At 45.3% G+C, this 14,523-nt stretch overlaps 1 protein-coding gene across 5 annotated transcripts in view; it reads left to right on the forward strand.

The window, feature by feature from the left end:
• itsn1 (intersectin 1 (SH3 domain protein)) overlaps positions 1–14,523 on the forward strand; it is a 217,143-nt gene that overhangs the window by 179,798 nt on the left and 22,822 nt on the right. For all 5 annotated transcript variants that reach the window (XM_059650194.1, XM_059650193.1, XM_059650197.1 and 2 more), the window contains 3 exons: positions 596–694; positions 1,279–1,446; positions 10,662–10,874. In XM_059650194.1, coding sequence (XP_059506177.1) covers positions 596–694; positions 1,279–1,446; positions 10,662–10,874 — 480 coding nt within the window. The remainder of the gene's footprint in view (positions 1–595; positions 695–1,278; positions 1,447–10,661; positions 10,875–14,523) is intronic.

Below are 14,523 nucleotides of genomic sequence, written 5' to 3' on the forward strand. Positions count from 1 at the left end.
TTACTCTAGGAACACATCCTGTTGACGTACATCCTTTCCGGAAGGAAATCTGCCATCCTTACCCTAGTCTGGACTTTGCATCGCTCTAGACCCACAGTGATGTGATTTAACTACACTCATACCTTCTGAAATGATCATGAGTTCCTTGAGGGCAAAAAGAAAGCTTGATCTTGCCATCAACTCTCACATTCTTTGAAAGAGTAAAGAAAATCAAAACTTCAGCATGCCACAGAGTTCTCCTATTGTCCTGACTAAATTTCCTCTCTCTCTGTCAAAAAAAGGATTTTCTACTTATTGATTAATTTGTTTTTTGATATATGCAATTTCTGTCATGCTTGCCTAAAAGGCGGAGACTACAAAGAAGAAACCAATTGTATTTATGTTCCACCTTTCAACCTCGGGATATTCCAGAGCACATTACAGTCACTGAAATAATTTTTGAAGTGTAATACAGTTGTAATGAGGAAATGTCCTATTTTGGTAATTGTAAATCAATTTAGAATGTCCCAAGGCTATGGTATGATGCTGTATAATGTTCGATGTGGTTTCTCAACACGTGTTATTGTTGACACTTGGCTTATTTATATTATGACAGAGATTAGCAATGGACCCACAATGTAAAGGAATGCCACTATCAAGTTTCCTACTGAAGCCTATGCAAAGGGTAACACGCTACCCATTAATAATAAAAAACGTAAGTATGTGTTTTTGTGTATACATATGTCGTTCAATTCAAATTGTTACATAACTTGATGCAGCACAGACATGCTTCCTGTCCACCCTTTACAGTGGTACTTGCCAAATAAAACATGCACACACAGGCAGGCACACACAGACACTCTTTTGTTATTGACTACTGTCTTTACAATAAACTAAAATATAAATCAATTTCTTTAAATTGCTGCTGGGAGAGGGGTGGGCTTACCAGCTCATTTTTTTCTGATAGTAATGTAAAAATTCGAGGATAGGTCAATCTATATATTTGTGTGTCTCCCCTAGTCCTAAGTGGATTTTTCTGCTCTCTTTAGTTCCCTTTGGAAAAGTTTCTTCAACATTCAGAGCAATATTTTCGAGGCTTTCTACCTCCTGCCAAAAACACTGTCTAAAAATGTGCTGTTAGTAACTCGGGTTCAGAAACTGCTTCATCAGTTAGTGTTTAACTATCAACATTCTGTAACCTCTTCAAAAGTAATAAAGTAGATTATTTTGAAATGGGATTTGAAGACACTTTTAGAGCCTTAGCTGACATGAATTTTTTTTTTCAAACACATTTCCTAGATTCTGGAAAACACCCCAGAAAATCATCCCGATTTTAGCCACCTGAAGCAGGCTCTTGAAAAGGCTGAGGAGCTGTGTTCTCAGGTGAACGAAGGTGTGCGAGAGAAAGAAAATTCTGACAGGCTGGAGTGGATCCAGACACATGTACAATGTGAAGGTTTGTCTGAGGTAAGTTTGCAAAGGAGCCGAAGTGTGTCACATCAATGAATGATTGAATCTTTGCAATCCTATGATCATAACAATACTAAATGCGGTGTTCAATTCTTTTGATCAAAAGCCAAGCTCAATGGTTCATGTGTTGAAGCTGTAAATAGTAGATTGTGCCTGACAAACGTGACTGTGCATCTTTTGGAGAAGTGACTGAAGTAGTGGACAGGCAAATGTTGGTGAGGGTTAATTTCATGGACTTTTGGAAGATATTTGATAATGTTCCTCAAAAGAGTCTGCTAGCTAAAAGTTGAACCTGTTCGAATTGAAGACAGTTTAACATAGTTAAAAATTGATCAGTAGATGATGGAAACTAGGAATAACAGGAGCTGCGCTTGAGTGACAATTGGCTTCCCACATTCATCTCTGTTGCAGCCCCAACTGTTCACTGTATCAACTATTCACCATCATTCCGAAGGACCTAGCTCATGGTGTAGAAAGCCACATATCCGTGATTACTGATGGTACAAAGACATGCATGATCGTAAACAATGTAGATTAAAGCATAAAGTAGAAGGAGATAAATAGATTAACTGAATGTCCAAAATGATTGTAAATGGATTTCAGTGGAATGGAATGCTGATCTTTATACCTAGGAGATTCGAATTAAAAGGGATCAAGAGTTTTGCTGCTGCAATAAAAAGCACTTGTCGGACCATGCCTGGAGGACTGTGTTTACTTGAGGGCAACACGTCTTAGGAAGCAAAATCACAATAATTTGAATGGCAGATCCACCAACATGTCTGTAGATTTGCAAAGCTTCAAGATTACTGTAAAGGCCCCTATGCAACCTCATTTTGCCCATGAACCTGTTGTACATCAGAACAAAATGAAAACACAGTGGCGAAGTAAATATGTGAAAAATGTCTTTATTCGTCAATTTGTTCATACCTTCCAATATCCTTGCCTTGTACAGTCAAAGGCATGAAAAATGTCAGGGTTTAGCTCTGGAAAAGCTCAATCTTTCTCTGCTTACTGTGCTGTCTATCAAGTGTGATACAGTCTGCCATGTTGTCTATACAGGTGAACATCTTTTGTGTATTCTTGTGCTGCAGTGTGAAATCACAGAACATCACTGTAGGCTTTGCAGCTTCAGTTAGGGAATCAGGTAGGTGAGTGTACTTTAGGGTCATTGGCCTCCTCAGTTGAGGAACGTGCACATCTATGAACTGCCTCATCAGTAAATTAGTTTCTACAGCAAATGGTGTTGTCTACCTCGGTGTAACCTTCTGTGGTAGTCTCTGCTGGAATTTCCATGCCAGCCTCCCACAGCCCAGCCCATTGACTTGCTTTGGCCTTATGCTGCTTCTCCTTGTTCTTGATGTCTTGCACTGTTGTAGCCTGTTTGAACTCAGCCTGTTGGGAATAATTGGCGATGATAGCATCTATCACATTTTCCAAGCCTTTTTTACCCAGAGTGTAAACTCTAGAATGGTTAGATTGTATTTCTGCTTCATATCAAGAATTCGATAACATTTTACGTTCCCAATCACCACCTCACTCTATTGGCTGCAGCTTGGCTATGGGTTGGGAGATGAGGATGTCAACTTGATTCTTTCAAGGTCTGAGAGGTCAGGGTGTGGAGAGCAGCTATCTGTAAAAGTGATGACCTTTTTCTTATGTGATTTTCCTGATCGTTGCCTCAAAATGGGAGAGGTCATCTAGGTGATTTTATTAGCCTCATACTGTGCAGGTAGTGGCTCAACATTCACAAAACAATGTGGCTTCTTGAACTTTCCTATCAGAGGAATGTAAACTTTTCAGTGTCACCCTGTAATATTGCAGAGCAGATCGGATCCTTTTCTTTGCTTTGCTTTCAACAATTACAATTTCGTCTTTAAACATTAAAGACTGATCTGGTAAAGGACAGTAGAACATTCTGGCTTCGTCAACGTTGCAAATATCCCTTGGTGCAAACCAGTTTAGGGCGTGAAAGAGACCATTTTACACCGTTTTCTCTGTCAGTGTACTTCTGCATGCTCACAGTGTAGGGGGAAATGCATTAAGTAGTCTTGAATCAATCCAGCTATCCATCACTGCAAGTGCTCCTTATGGTCCAGACTGTCTACCAGCACAACTTGCCTTTCCTGTAAGATTGGACCAGAGATGGCAACATTCTGTCCGTATGCTGCCTTGAACCGCATTATCTGAGCTTCTTTGATGTTGTAATAATTAGCTGTTCTCGTCCTCTTTGGAACTGGAATGAATATCTTCTTGCTAAACGGTTCCAAGTTGTTCCCCTTGTGCTTCACCCTTGATGGGTGGAATTTTCCATGCCTTAACGATGTCTGTTTTAAACTTTGTTCTGGGGGTTTTCCACTTAGTGTTCAATTGACAACACTTTTTGCTTTTGTTCAGGTTTTGTCATACATGCAGTGTTTCACAGAGAGGTCTTGGTGTTGAGTGAGATTTTGCACTGCAGTATTGCTCAACTCTTCACCAATTGCAAACCGAAACAGAATTGCTGGCAAAGCTCAGCAGGTCTGGCAGCATCTGTGGAGCGAACTTAGGATTAATGTTTCGGGTCTGGTGACTCTTTCTCAGAGCTGATAGTAGCTAGGAAAATGTTGGTTTAAATGCAGAAGATAAGGTTGGGGAGGGGCTAAGGAGTAAATGATAGGTGGCGATAGAGCCCTGAAGACAGGCAAAGGAGTGGATATGATCTGGATTGGAGAGTGAACAGCTATTAATGAGGTCTATTAGTGGCTAACAATGGGTTGTGCGGAATTGCAGACTGTGTGATAACAAGGCCTGTTGTATGGGGCATGGGGGGTAAGGACATGGGAGAGCTCAAGCCCTAAAGTTGTTCAACTCGATATTGAGTCCAGAAGGCTGCAGCCTTCACCAGTTTCATCACCAATTGAAAGATAATAAAATGTGAGGCTGGATGAACACAGCAGGCCAAGCAGCATCTCAGGAGCACAAAAGCTGACGTTTCGGGCCTAGACCCTTCATCAGAGAGGGGGATGGGGGGAGGGAACTGGAATAAATAGGGAGAGAGGGGGAGGCGGACCGAAGATGGAGAGTAAAGAAGATAGGTGGAGAGGGTGTAGGTGGGGAGGTAGGGAGGGGATAGGTCAGTCCAGGGAAGACGGACAGGTCAAAGAGGTGGGATGAGGTTAGTAGGTAGCTGGGGGTGCGGCTTGGGGTGGGAGGAAGGGATGGGTGAGAGGAAGAACCGGTTAGGGAGGCAGAGACAGGTTGGACTGGTTTTGGGATGCAGTGGGTGGGGGGGAAGAGCTGGGCTGGTTGTGTGGTGCAGTGGGGGGAGGGGATGAACTGGGCTGGTTTAGGGATGCAGTAGGGGAAGGGGAGATTTTGAAACTGGTGAAGTCCACATTGATACCATATGGCTGCAGGGTTCCCAGGCGGAATATGAGTTGCTGTTCCTGCAACCTTCGGGTGGCATCATTGTGGCAGTGCAGGAGGCCCATGATGGACATGTCATCAAGAGAATGGGAGGGGGAGTGGAAATGGTTTGCGACTGGGAGGTGCAGTTGTTTGTTGCGAACTGAGCGGAGGTGTTCTGCAATTTACTCTCCATCTTCGGTCCGCCTCCCCCTCTCTCCCTATTTATTCCAGTTCCCTCCCCCCATCCCCCTCTCTGATGAAGGGTCTAGGCCCGAAACGTCAGCTTTTGTGCTCCTGAGATGCTGCTTGGCCTGCTGTGTTCATCCAGCCTCACATTTTATTATCTTGGAATTTCCAGCATCTGCAGTTCCCATTATCTCATCACCAATTGACTTGGGTGGTCAAATGAATTGCATGTAGGTGTTCAGTAACTGACCGTTACCAGTCCGGAATATTGTTCCTTCCTGTTCTGTTGGCGGGAACAGCTGACAACTTTGCCACAATCAGTGTGTTGGGTTGCCTGAATTTGAGTCCTTTGGCTTCAGTGTATTTTCTCGGAAAGAATACGGATTAAAACAATAACCTGAAGTGTCAAATTACAAAGAGAAATCATACATGCAGGGACTGTCTACTGTGGAATTTGGAAGATTAGGGAGTAACTTGATATAAGAGAAACTGATAGGCTAGATAGAGAAAACTTTCCTCTGATTGGGAATCTCAGACTAGAGGACATAGTTTAAAAATAAGATTCAACAAACTTCTCCAAAATGCAGTTTAGAAACCCTACTGCATGTGATATAATGTTAAAATACTCTTCCATAAATAAACATTAGTACTAATCAATTCTCAATTTTAAAACTGAGATTGATTAAATTTTTGATATCCAGAGGTATTGTGGGCTTACAAACTCAGATGATTACAGCACCGAAGGAGGCCATTCGGCCCATCGTGTCTGCACTGGTCAACAAAATACTGCAGTTCTCTCATTATATCCCTACTCTTGTATTCTGTGCGTCAGCTAACAAAGGCAAGTATCCCCTGTGCATTCTCAAGCACCTTGTCTTCCCCTGCTGCCTGCAGGGATGTGTGATGATGCACACCAAGGTTCCTCTGATCTTCAGTAATTACCAGGTCCTACCATTCATTGTGTAATCTCTTTCCTTGTTAGCCCTTCCCAAGTGCATTGCATCATTCTTGAATTCCATTTGTCTCTGCTGTTCCCAGCTGAGCAATCCATTCATATCCTCCTGCAGTTTACAGCTCCTCTTCACTATTTACTACCTTACCAATTTTTGTGTCACTTTTGTACCATTTAAGTTCAAATCATTAATATTAACCATAAACAGCATGATCACCAGCACCAAGCCCTCTAGAACCCCAATGGAAGCAGACCTGTAGTCACAGAAATGCCCCTCAACCTCTGCCTGTTGCTTTTCAGCAAATTTTGGATCCAACCTGTGACCTTTCCTTACATCCCATGCTCTTCCTTTCTCATCCCACCTGCCATGAGTGACCATATTAAAGCCATGCTGATGTCCATGTAGATCACATCAAATATGTTGCCACCTTAAAAAAATTGACCAAATTCGTCAAACAAGAGATAACACAGTGTAGAGCTGGATGAACATAGCAGGCCAGGCAGCATCAGAGGAGCAGGAAGGCTGATGCTAAGGTCAGGGCCCTTCTTCAGAAAGCGACTTTCCCTTAAATCCATGCTGACTGTCCTTGATTAATCTGCATGTCTCCCCAAATTCAGCCCCTCAGAATTCTTTCTAATAACTTTGCTACAACTCAGCTTAGACTTACTGGTTTGTAACTTCCTGGTCTATCCCTCCCTCCTTTTTGAATGAATGGGACAACACTCTTGGCAGTCCTCTTGGCATCTCACCTGTGACCAGACAGGTCTTGGAGATTAATGCTCGGACTTGTGTTTTCTTGTCTTTATCAGCAGCATCTCACCCAGGCCTGTGAATTTATCCACTTTTGAGACTGTTCAACCTACTAATACCTGCTCGTCCTTTTTCTTATATTTCTTTCACTATTTCACAGACCTCCACCCTGATATCTATACCTGCGTTGTCCGTTTCTTTTGTGAGGACCTGCACACTGTCTAAATGAGGACTGTGCCCATCTTCTAGGTACCGAAATGGCCCTTACTCCTTACACTGCCGTTTGTAGTGCATTTCAGCCAAATTAGACTTTTCCCTGTTGAGAACTTTTACTGCCAGTACATTTGCATCCTGTTCCATAGCCATGCTAAATCTAGATGAGTTATGGTTACTATCTTAAAAATGCTCCACAACTGATGTGCCTTCCACCTGCCTCAGCTGATTAGAACTGCCTTGTAGGGCTTTCTACATTCTGGCAACATAATTTCTTCTGGTTGTATTTTAGAATGTTGCTCCCTCTCTACCTTGCACATGAAAACTAACCCAGTTAATGTTCAGGTAGTTTGAATTCTCTACTATTCATATCATTGCAATTATGCTTCATGAAATTTGATTACACGCTCTTCCTCTGACGCATATCTCTCTCTCATGCACACACTTTTTCTCCCTCTCTCTCTCTCTCTCTCACGCAGACCCCCCTCTCTCTCTCTCACGCAGACCCCCTCTCTCTCTCATGCAGACCCCCTCTCTCTCACGCAGACCCCCTCTCTCTCATGCATCCCCTCACTCTTTCTCAAGCACATGCTCGCTCTTTGTCTCACGGACATCCCCCAACTGCCTTATTTGCTGATCCATTCAAAAAATCACCTTGCTGTTACAATTTGATTAGTTTTTCAATATTGAGAACCCCACCACCCCATTCTAGTCACCTGTCTATCATGTACAACTGTCTGTGTGGAGTTTGCACATTCTTCCTGTGTCTGCGTGGGTTTCCTTCGGGTGCTGTGGTTTCCTCCCACAGTCCAAAGATGTGCAGGCTAGGTGGATCGGCCATACTAAATTGCCCATAGTGTTCAGGGGTGTGTCGGTTATAGGGGGAATGGGTCTGGGTGGGATGCCTCAAAGGGCGGTATGGACTCGTTGGGCCGAAGGGCCTGTTTCCACACTGTATGGAATCTAATCTAAAAAATAATACCTTACAACCAAGCATGTTGAGCTGCTTATTCGGCCCATTTTTCTGTCTATAGCTATAGGGCACGTTTATAGTTATGATGCAAATACTCCTCCCAGGTGCCTGTCTGTGCCATGAGAAAATCTGCATTATTTTTCATGTACCTTGCATTAAAATGTATTCCATTTAGCCTTGCTAAACTCATATCTTTCTTATCCAAACTATGTGTGCTCTGCCTTTCAGACTCTCTGACTAGCGTTTTAACTTTTTGTTCCATCTCAGCTTCACCCTTCTGAACTGTTATCAGCATCTCAATCAAATTTAAATGTATTCCAACACTGTTAACGTGCATGCCTTTGAGAATGTTGGTCCCTCTCCTGTTCTCGTTTACCTCCCACGGGAATGGTACCAATGCATCAGGAATCAAAAGCTCTTCCTCCTGCACCATCTCTTCAGCCATGCACCCGTCTGCTCTATCCTCCTATTCTTATGCTCACTACTGCATGGCACTACAGCTGTCACTAGGTCTTCATCTTGCCCACATCTCACCCATATTAAGGAAATAGGGCAAAGGTGTGGGGATCGGTCACAGACCAATCATGACCTCATTGAATATCAATGGGGTAGATCAGTCTCAAGGAGCTAAATAACCTCTCTGCTTCTATGTTCCTAAAGAGAAGAACAGTGAAGTATAATGAATTTCCAGATCTGTCCTATCTTATTGTACGTCACTCATTAGGGTTTGAAAAGGGAAGAGGATTTCAACAAATGGAGTTAACAAGGTGTAGAGCTGGATGAACACAGCAAGCCGAGCAGGAAGGCTGACATTTCGGGTCTGGACCCTTCTTCAGAAATGGGGAAGGGGGAGGGGGTTCTGAAATAAAAAGAAAGAGGGGGGAAGCAGATGGAAGATGGATAAGGGAGAGGATGGGCAGGTCAAGGAGGTGGGGATGAAGCCAGTGAAGGTGAGTGTAGGTGGCAAGTTAGGGTGGGGGAAGATCAGTCCAGGGAAGACAGACAGATCAAGGAGGTGGAGATGAATCTGGTAGGTAGGAGTTGGGGGTAGGGGTTGAGGTGGGAGGAGTGGATAGGTGGGAGAAATGCCGGACAGGTTAGGGAGGCGGGGACAAGCTGGGCTGATTTTGGGATGTGGTCGGGGGCAGGGAGATTTTGAAGCTTGTGAAGTCCACATTGATACCATTGGGCTGCAGGGTTCCCAAGTGAAATATGAGATGCTGTTCCTGCAACCTTCGGGTTGTGGCAATGGAGGAGGCTCAGGATGGATGTGTCATCCAGGGAGTGGGAGGGGGGGGTTGAAGTGCTTCGTGACTGGGAGGTGCAGTCGTTTGTCGCGAACTGAGTGTAGGTGCTCCACAAAGTGGTCTCCAAGCCTCTGCTTGGTTTCCTCGACTTAGAGGAGGCCACATGGGGAGCAGCAGATACAGTAAACCAGGTTAGCAGATATGCAGGTGAGCATCTGTTTAATGTGGAAGGTCTTCTTGGGGCCTAGGATGTGGGTGAGGGAGGAGGCGTAGGGGCAGGTGTAGCACTTCCTGCGCTAGCAGGGAAAAGTGCCAGGGGTGTTGGGGCTGGTGGGGATTGTGGAGCGGACAAGGAAGTCCTGGAGAGAGTGGTCCCTCTGGAAAGCAGATAAGGGTGGGGAGGAAAAAATGTCTTTGGTTGTGGGGTTAAATTGCAGATGGCAGAAGTGCCAGAGGATGATGCGTTGGATCCGGAGGTTGGTGAGGACGAGAGCGATTATGTTTTGGTTGTTATCACAGGGAGTGGGCGAGGGATGAGTTGCGGGAAATGCAAGAAATGCGGTAGAAGGCATTTTCAACCACTGTGGAGGGGAATTTGTGGTCCTTAAAAACAAGGATATCTGGATGTCCGGGAGTGGAATGTCTCACCTCGGGACCAGATGCGGCAGAGGTGAAGGAATTGGGAATAGGGGATGGAATTTTGCAGGAAGGTGGGTGAGCAGAGGTATATTCTAGGTAGGTGTGGGAGTTGGTTGGCTTGAAATGGATATTGATTTCTAGGTGGTTGCCAGAGATGGAAATGGAGAGGTCCAGGGGATAGTCCAGGTGAACTTAAGGTTGGGGTCGAAGGCTTTAGTGATGTGGATGAACTGTTTGAGCTCCTTGTGGGAGCATGAGGCAGCGTATCAATGTAACGGAGGAAGGGGTGGGAGATAAGCCAGTGTAGCTTTGGAAGAGGGATTGTTCCATGTAACCTACAAAGAGGCAGGCATAGCTTGGGCCCATGAGGGTACCCATGGCCAACCCCTTTGTCTGTAAGAAGTGGGAGGAATTCAAGAAGTTGTTAAGAGTGAGGACGAGTTCGGCTAAGCGGATGAGGGTGTCAGTGGAGGGGGACAGGTCGGGCCTGCGGGACAGGAAGATACGGAGGGCCTTTAGGCCATCTGCATGGGGAATGCAGATGTGTAGGCACTGGACGTCCATAGTGAAAATGAGGTGTTGGGAACCAGGGAATCAGACACTTTGGAGTAGGTGGAGGGCGTGGATGGTGTCACAGGCATAGATGGGGAGTTCCTGGACCGGCGGGGAGAAGATGGAGTCGAGATAGGTGGAGATAAGTCTAGTGGGGCCGCAGCAGGTGAGATAATGGGTCGACCAGGGCAGTCAAGTTTGTGTATTTCAACAAATGGACTTTGTTTCTATGTTTCTATGTTCAATGTCCCGATGCAGTTATACCCTTTTCATTTAAAGATAATTACTACTGTGTCCCTTTTCTCATTTCAGCAACTTGTTTTTAACTCCGTCACGAATTGCCTGGGTCCTCGAAAATTCCTGCACAGCGGTAAACTTTATAAAGCCAAAAGTAATAAGGAGCTTTATGGCTTTCTCTTCAATGACTTCCTGCTGCTGACACAGATCATTAAACCACTAGGTTCTTCAGGAACCGATAAGGTCTTCAGCCCCAAGTCAAATCTGCAGTACAAAATGTACAAGACTGTGAGTAAAATTTAATAATTCAACTAAGCTGTAATGTTGCTTGCAAACAAAATAAAGTGAATCCTGCAATGTTGACTAACCACATAAGAGCACCATGATATGCTGTGCTGAGCCACACAAACCAAGAAGACCAAAGATTTGATTCCCGGCTTGTGCTGAATCATCTAGTCTCAGCTTTGCCTGTGATGGGTGTTAGCAGTTGTCAACGTGAATGGCTAGTGAGAGGAATATTATTTACATTCTGTTTACCTGCAGGCCCTAATTTCGAGTGTGCACAAAGTGTTAAAAATGTTACAAAGGTTGTGTTCCAAATCTTTTGAGTCTCCAGTTCTTTACAAGAAAAGAACTGTACTAACAGTTCAATTGAGAGAATGAGTGTTCCCTACCATAGAATGCAGGACGTGCTGCAAAAACTACTACTGAATGTGAAATAAGAATGTACAGTTTAAGATTAAAGAGCCCCAGTAAACAAGGAGCCAGTTGTTAAAACTGAAAAGGAAATGAGCAGATTCATGATTTAGCAACAGTTTGAGATGGAAATTTTGTGCAAGTCCTTGGGCAATGCAGATTGGAGGAGAAAAGTCGCTGAGTGACTTGCTAAAAGATGTGATCCAACAATTTGTTGGTGATTTTCAATTGCCAGTTACTGATTTCTCAACTTGATAATCATATAGCCAGTAATTAAAATTGTGAGGACCTACCTCAGCTGTCTCACAGCTAGTTAAATATCCAAATCCTTTTGTGCCAGGGGTTGAGCTGCCAAAAAAAGAGATTGTCAAAGTGACCAATGAAAGTTGCTCACAAAGCTGAAACTTCTCACCTTTGGAGTCACCTGAGCAGGATCACCAAAAGGAACAAGCACTTGACCCTCACACTGCACCCCCCGAAAAAACCCCAAAAACTCCACCACCACTCAACCAGCTCAGCCTGACACTGGCTTACGATGGTAACAGGAGATCTGCTGAGCACTGAAAAATAGTAGTGCCATATTAATGAGGTGTGGAAGTCCAAATACGATCCAAACATCACAAATAGATGGACATGGCAGCTGTTCTCTTAACTTCATGCCCATTCTGGGTGTTTCTTGCAACCGTGGCCGATTCCTGTACTCAGTTATGACTTCTGTGTTACCATAGAGAAGTTACAGAACAGAAAAAAGCCTTTCAGCCCATCATTTCTGCACTTGCCAAATAAACTAGCTACCCATTCTCACCGCACTCTCCGGTACCTGGTCCTTCAGTCTTTGCAGTGCATCAGGTGAAGATCCAGACTCCTCTTATGTAAGTTGAGGGTTTCCTTGCACTACAAACAGAACAGTGAATTACAGACATTTGCCACCTTCTGGGTGAAAAGGCTTTTCCTCAAGTCCGCACTATTCAATACCTAACCCAATAAAGGGAATATCCTGAATACCTTATCTACATTTCCCATCCCCTTGCAGGACCTGTGGATATGTGTTCCAAGGTCTCTCATTTCCACTACCCCTCTCATTACTCTACTGTTTATTGGGTATCCCGGGCTTTGATTGCCCTCCCCAAATGCCAAGCTTGTGCTTCTCTGGATTGAATTCCATTTGCCACTTTTCCACCCACTAAACCAAAGAATAACCATTCCCTTCACTATCAACTATCTGGGCAATTTTTGTATCAACTGCAAATTAGCCCATCATGCTTTCCAGATTTAAATGGAATCATTAATTTACGTCACAAACCAGCAGGAGTGTCAAAACTGAGCTCTGTAGATTGGGACATGAAACCACTTTCCATTCACAAAAACATCCGTTGACCATTACCTTTTCTTTCCTGTCACTGAGGCAGTTTTGGTTCCCACTTCCTACAGACAAAGGGGGCGGCCGTGGGTACCCGCATGGGCCCAAGCTATGCCTGCCTCTTGGTAGGTTACGTGGAACAGTCCCTCTTCCGCACCTACACAGACCCCAAACCCCACCTCTTCCTCCGGTACATTGATGACTGTATCGGCGCCACCTCTTGCTCCCAAGTGGAGCTCGAACAGTTCACCCACTTCACCAACACCTTCCACCCCAACCTTCAGTTCACCTGGGACATCTCCAGCACATCTCTCACCTTTCTGGATCTCTCAGTCTCCATCGCAGGCAATCAGCTAGAAACTGATATCAATTTCAAGCCCACCGACTCCCACAGCTACCTAGAATACACCTCCTCCCACCCACCCTCCTGCAAAAATTCCATCCCCTATTCCTAATTCCTTTGCCTCCGCCGCATCTGCTCCCAGGATGAGGCATTCCACTCCCGCACATCCCAGATGGTCGCGTTCTTCAAGGACCGCAATTTCCCCCCCGCAGGGTCGAGAACGCCCTCGACCGTGTCTCCCGCATTTCCTGCAACACATCCCTCACACCCCGCCCCCACAATAACCGCCCTAAGGGAATCTCCCTTGTCCTCACATACCACCCCACCAACCTCCGGATACAACACATCATCCTCCGACACTTCCGCCATCTACAATCCGACCCCACCACCCAAGACATTTTTCCATCCTCACCCCTGTCAGCTTTCCGGAGAGACCACTCTCTCCGTGACTCCCTTGTTCGCTCCACACTGCCCTCCAACCCCACCACACCCGGCAACTTCCCCTGCAACCGCAGGAAATGCTACACTTGCCCCCACACCTCCTCCCTCACCCCTATCCCAGGCCCCAAGATGACCTTCCATATTAAGCAGATGTTCACCTGCACATCTGCCAATGTAGTATACTGTATCCACTGTACCCAGTGTGGCTTCCTCTACATTGGGGGAAACCAAGTGGACCGCTTTGCAGAACACCTCTGCTCAGTTCACAATAAACAATTGCACCTCCCAGTCGCGAACCATTTCTACTCCCCTTCCCATTCCTTAGACGACATGTCCATCATGGGCCTCCTGCAGTGCCACAATGATGCCACCCGAAGGTTGCAGGAACAGCACCCCCTATTCCGCTTGGGAACCCTGCAGCCCAATGGTATCAATGTGGACTTCACAAGTTTCAAAATCTCCCCTTCCCCCACTGCATCCCAAAACCAGCCCAGCTTGTCCCCTCTCCCCTCTGCATTCCAAAATCAGCCTAACTCGGCACCGCCTCCCTAATCTGGTCTTCCTCTCACCTATCCCCTCCTCCCACCTCAATCCACACCTCCATTTCCTACCTACTAACCTCATCCCGTCCCCTGGACCTGTCCGTCCTCCCCGGACTGACCTATCCCCTCCCCACCTATACTCTCCTTTCCACCTATCTTCTCCTCTAACCATCTTCAGTCCGCCTCCCCTTCTCTCCCTGTTTATTTCGGAACCCTCTCCCCATCCCCCTTTTCTGATGAAGGCTCTAGGCCCGAAACGTCAGCTTTTGTGCTCCTACGATGCTGCTTGGCCTGCTGCGTTCTTCCAGCCTCACACTTTGTTATCTTGGATTCTCCAGCATCTGCAGTTCCCATTATCTCTGATCACAGTTTTGGTTCCAGTTCGCCATATTCCCCTGTGTGCGATGGGTTTTAATTTTTTTTAACATCCTACATGGCAGACAGTTATGTGAAAAGGCATCTGGGTACGTAACATTTTAAAACTGGAGATGTTACTATTTTTAAAAGCACCTCTCAGTCAGGTGGTGTGATAGTGATTTATTACATATTATTGAG

The sequence above is a fragment of the Stegostoma tigrinum genome, chromosome 12 (genome assembly GCF_030684315.1).
Source record: "Stegostoma tigrinum isolate sSteTig4 chromosome 12, sSteTig4.hap1, whole genome shotgun sequence".
Classification (NCBI taxonomy): Eukaryota; Metazoa; Chordata; class Chondrichthyes; order Orectolobiformes; family Stegostomatidae; genus Stegostoma; species Stegostoma tigrinum.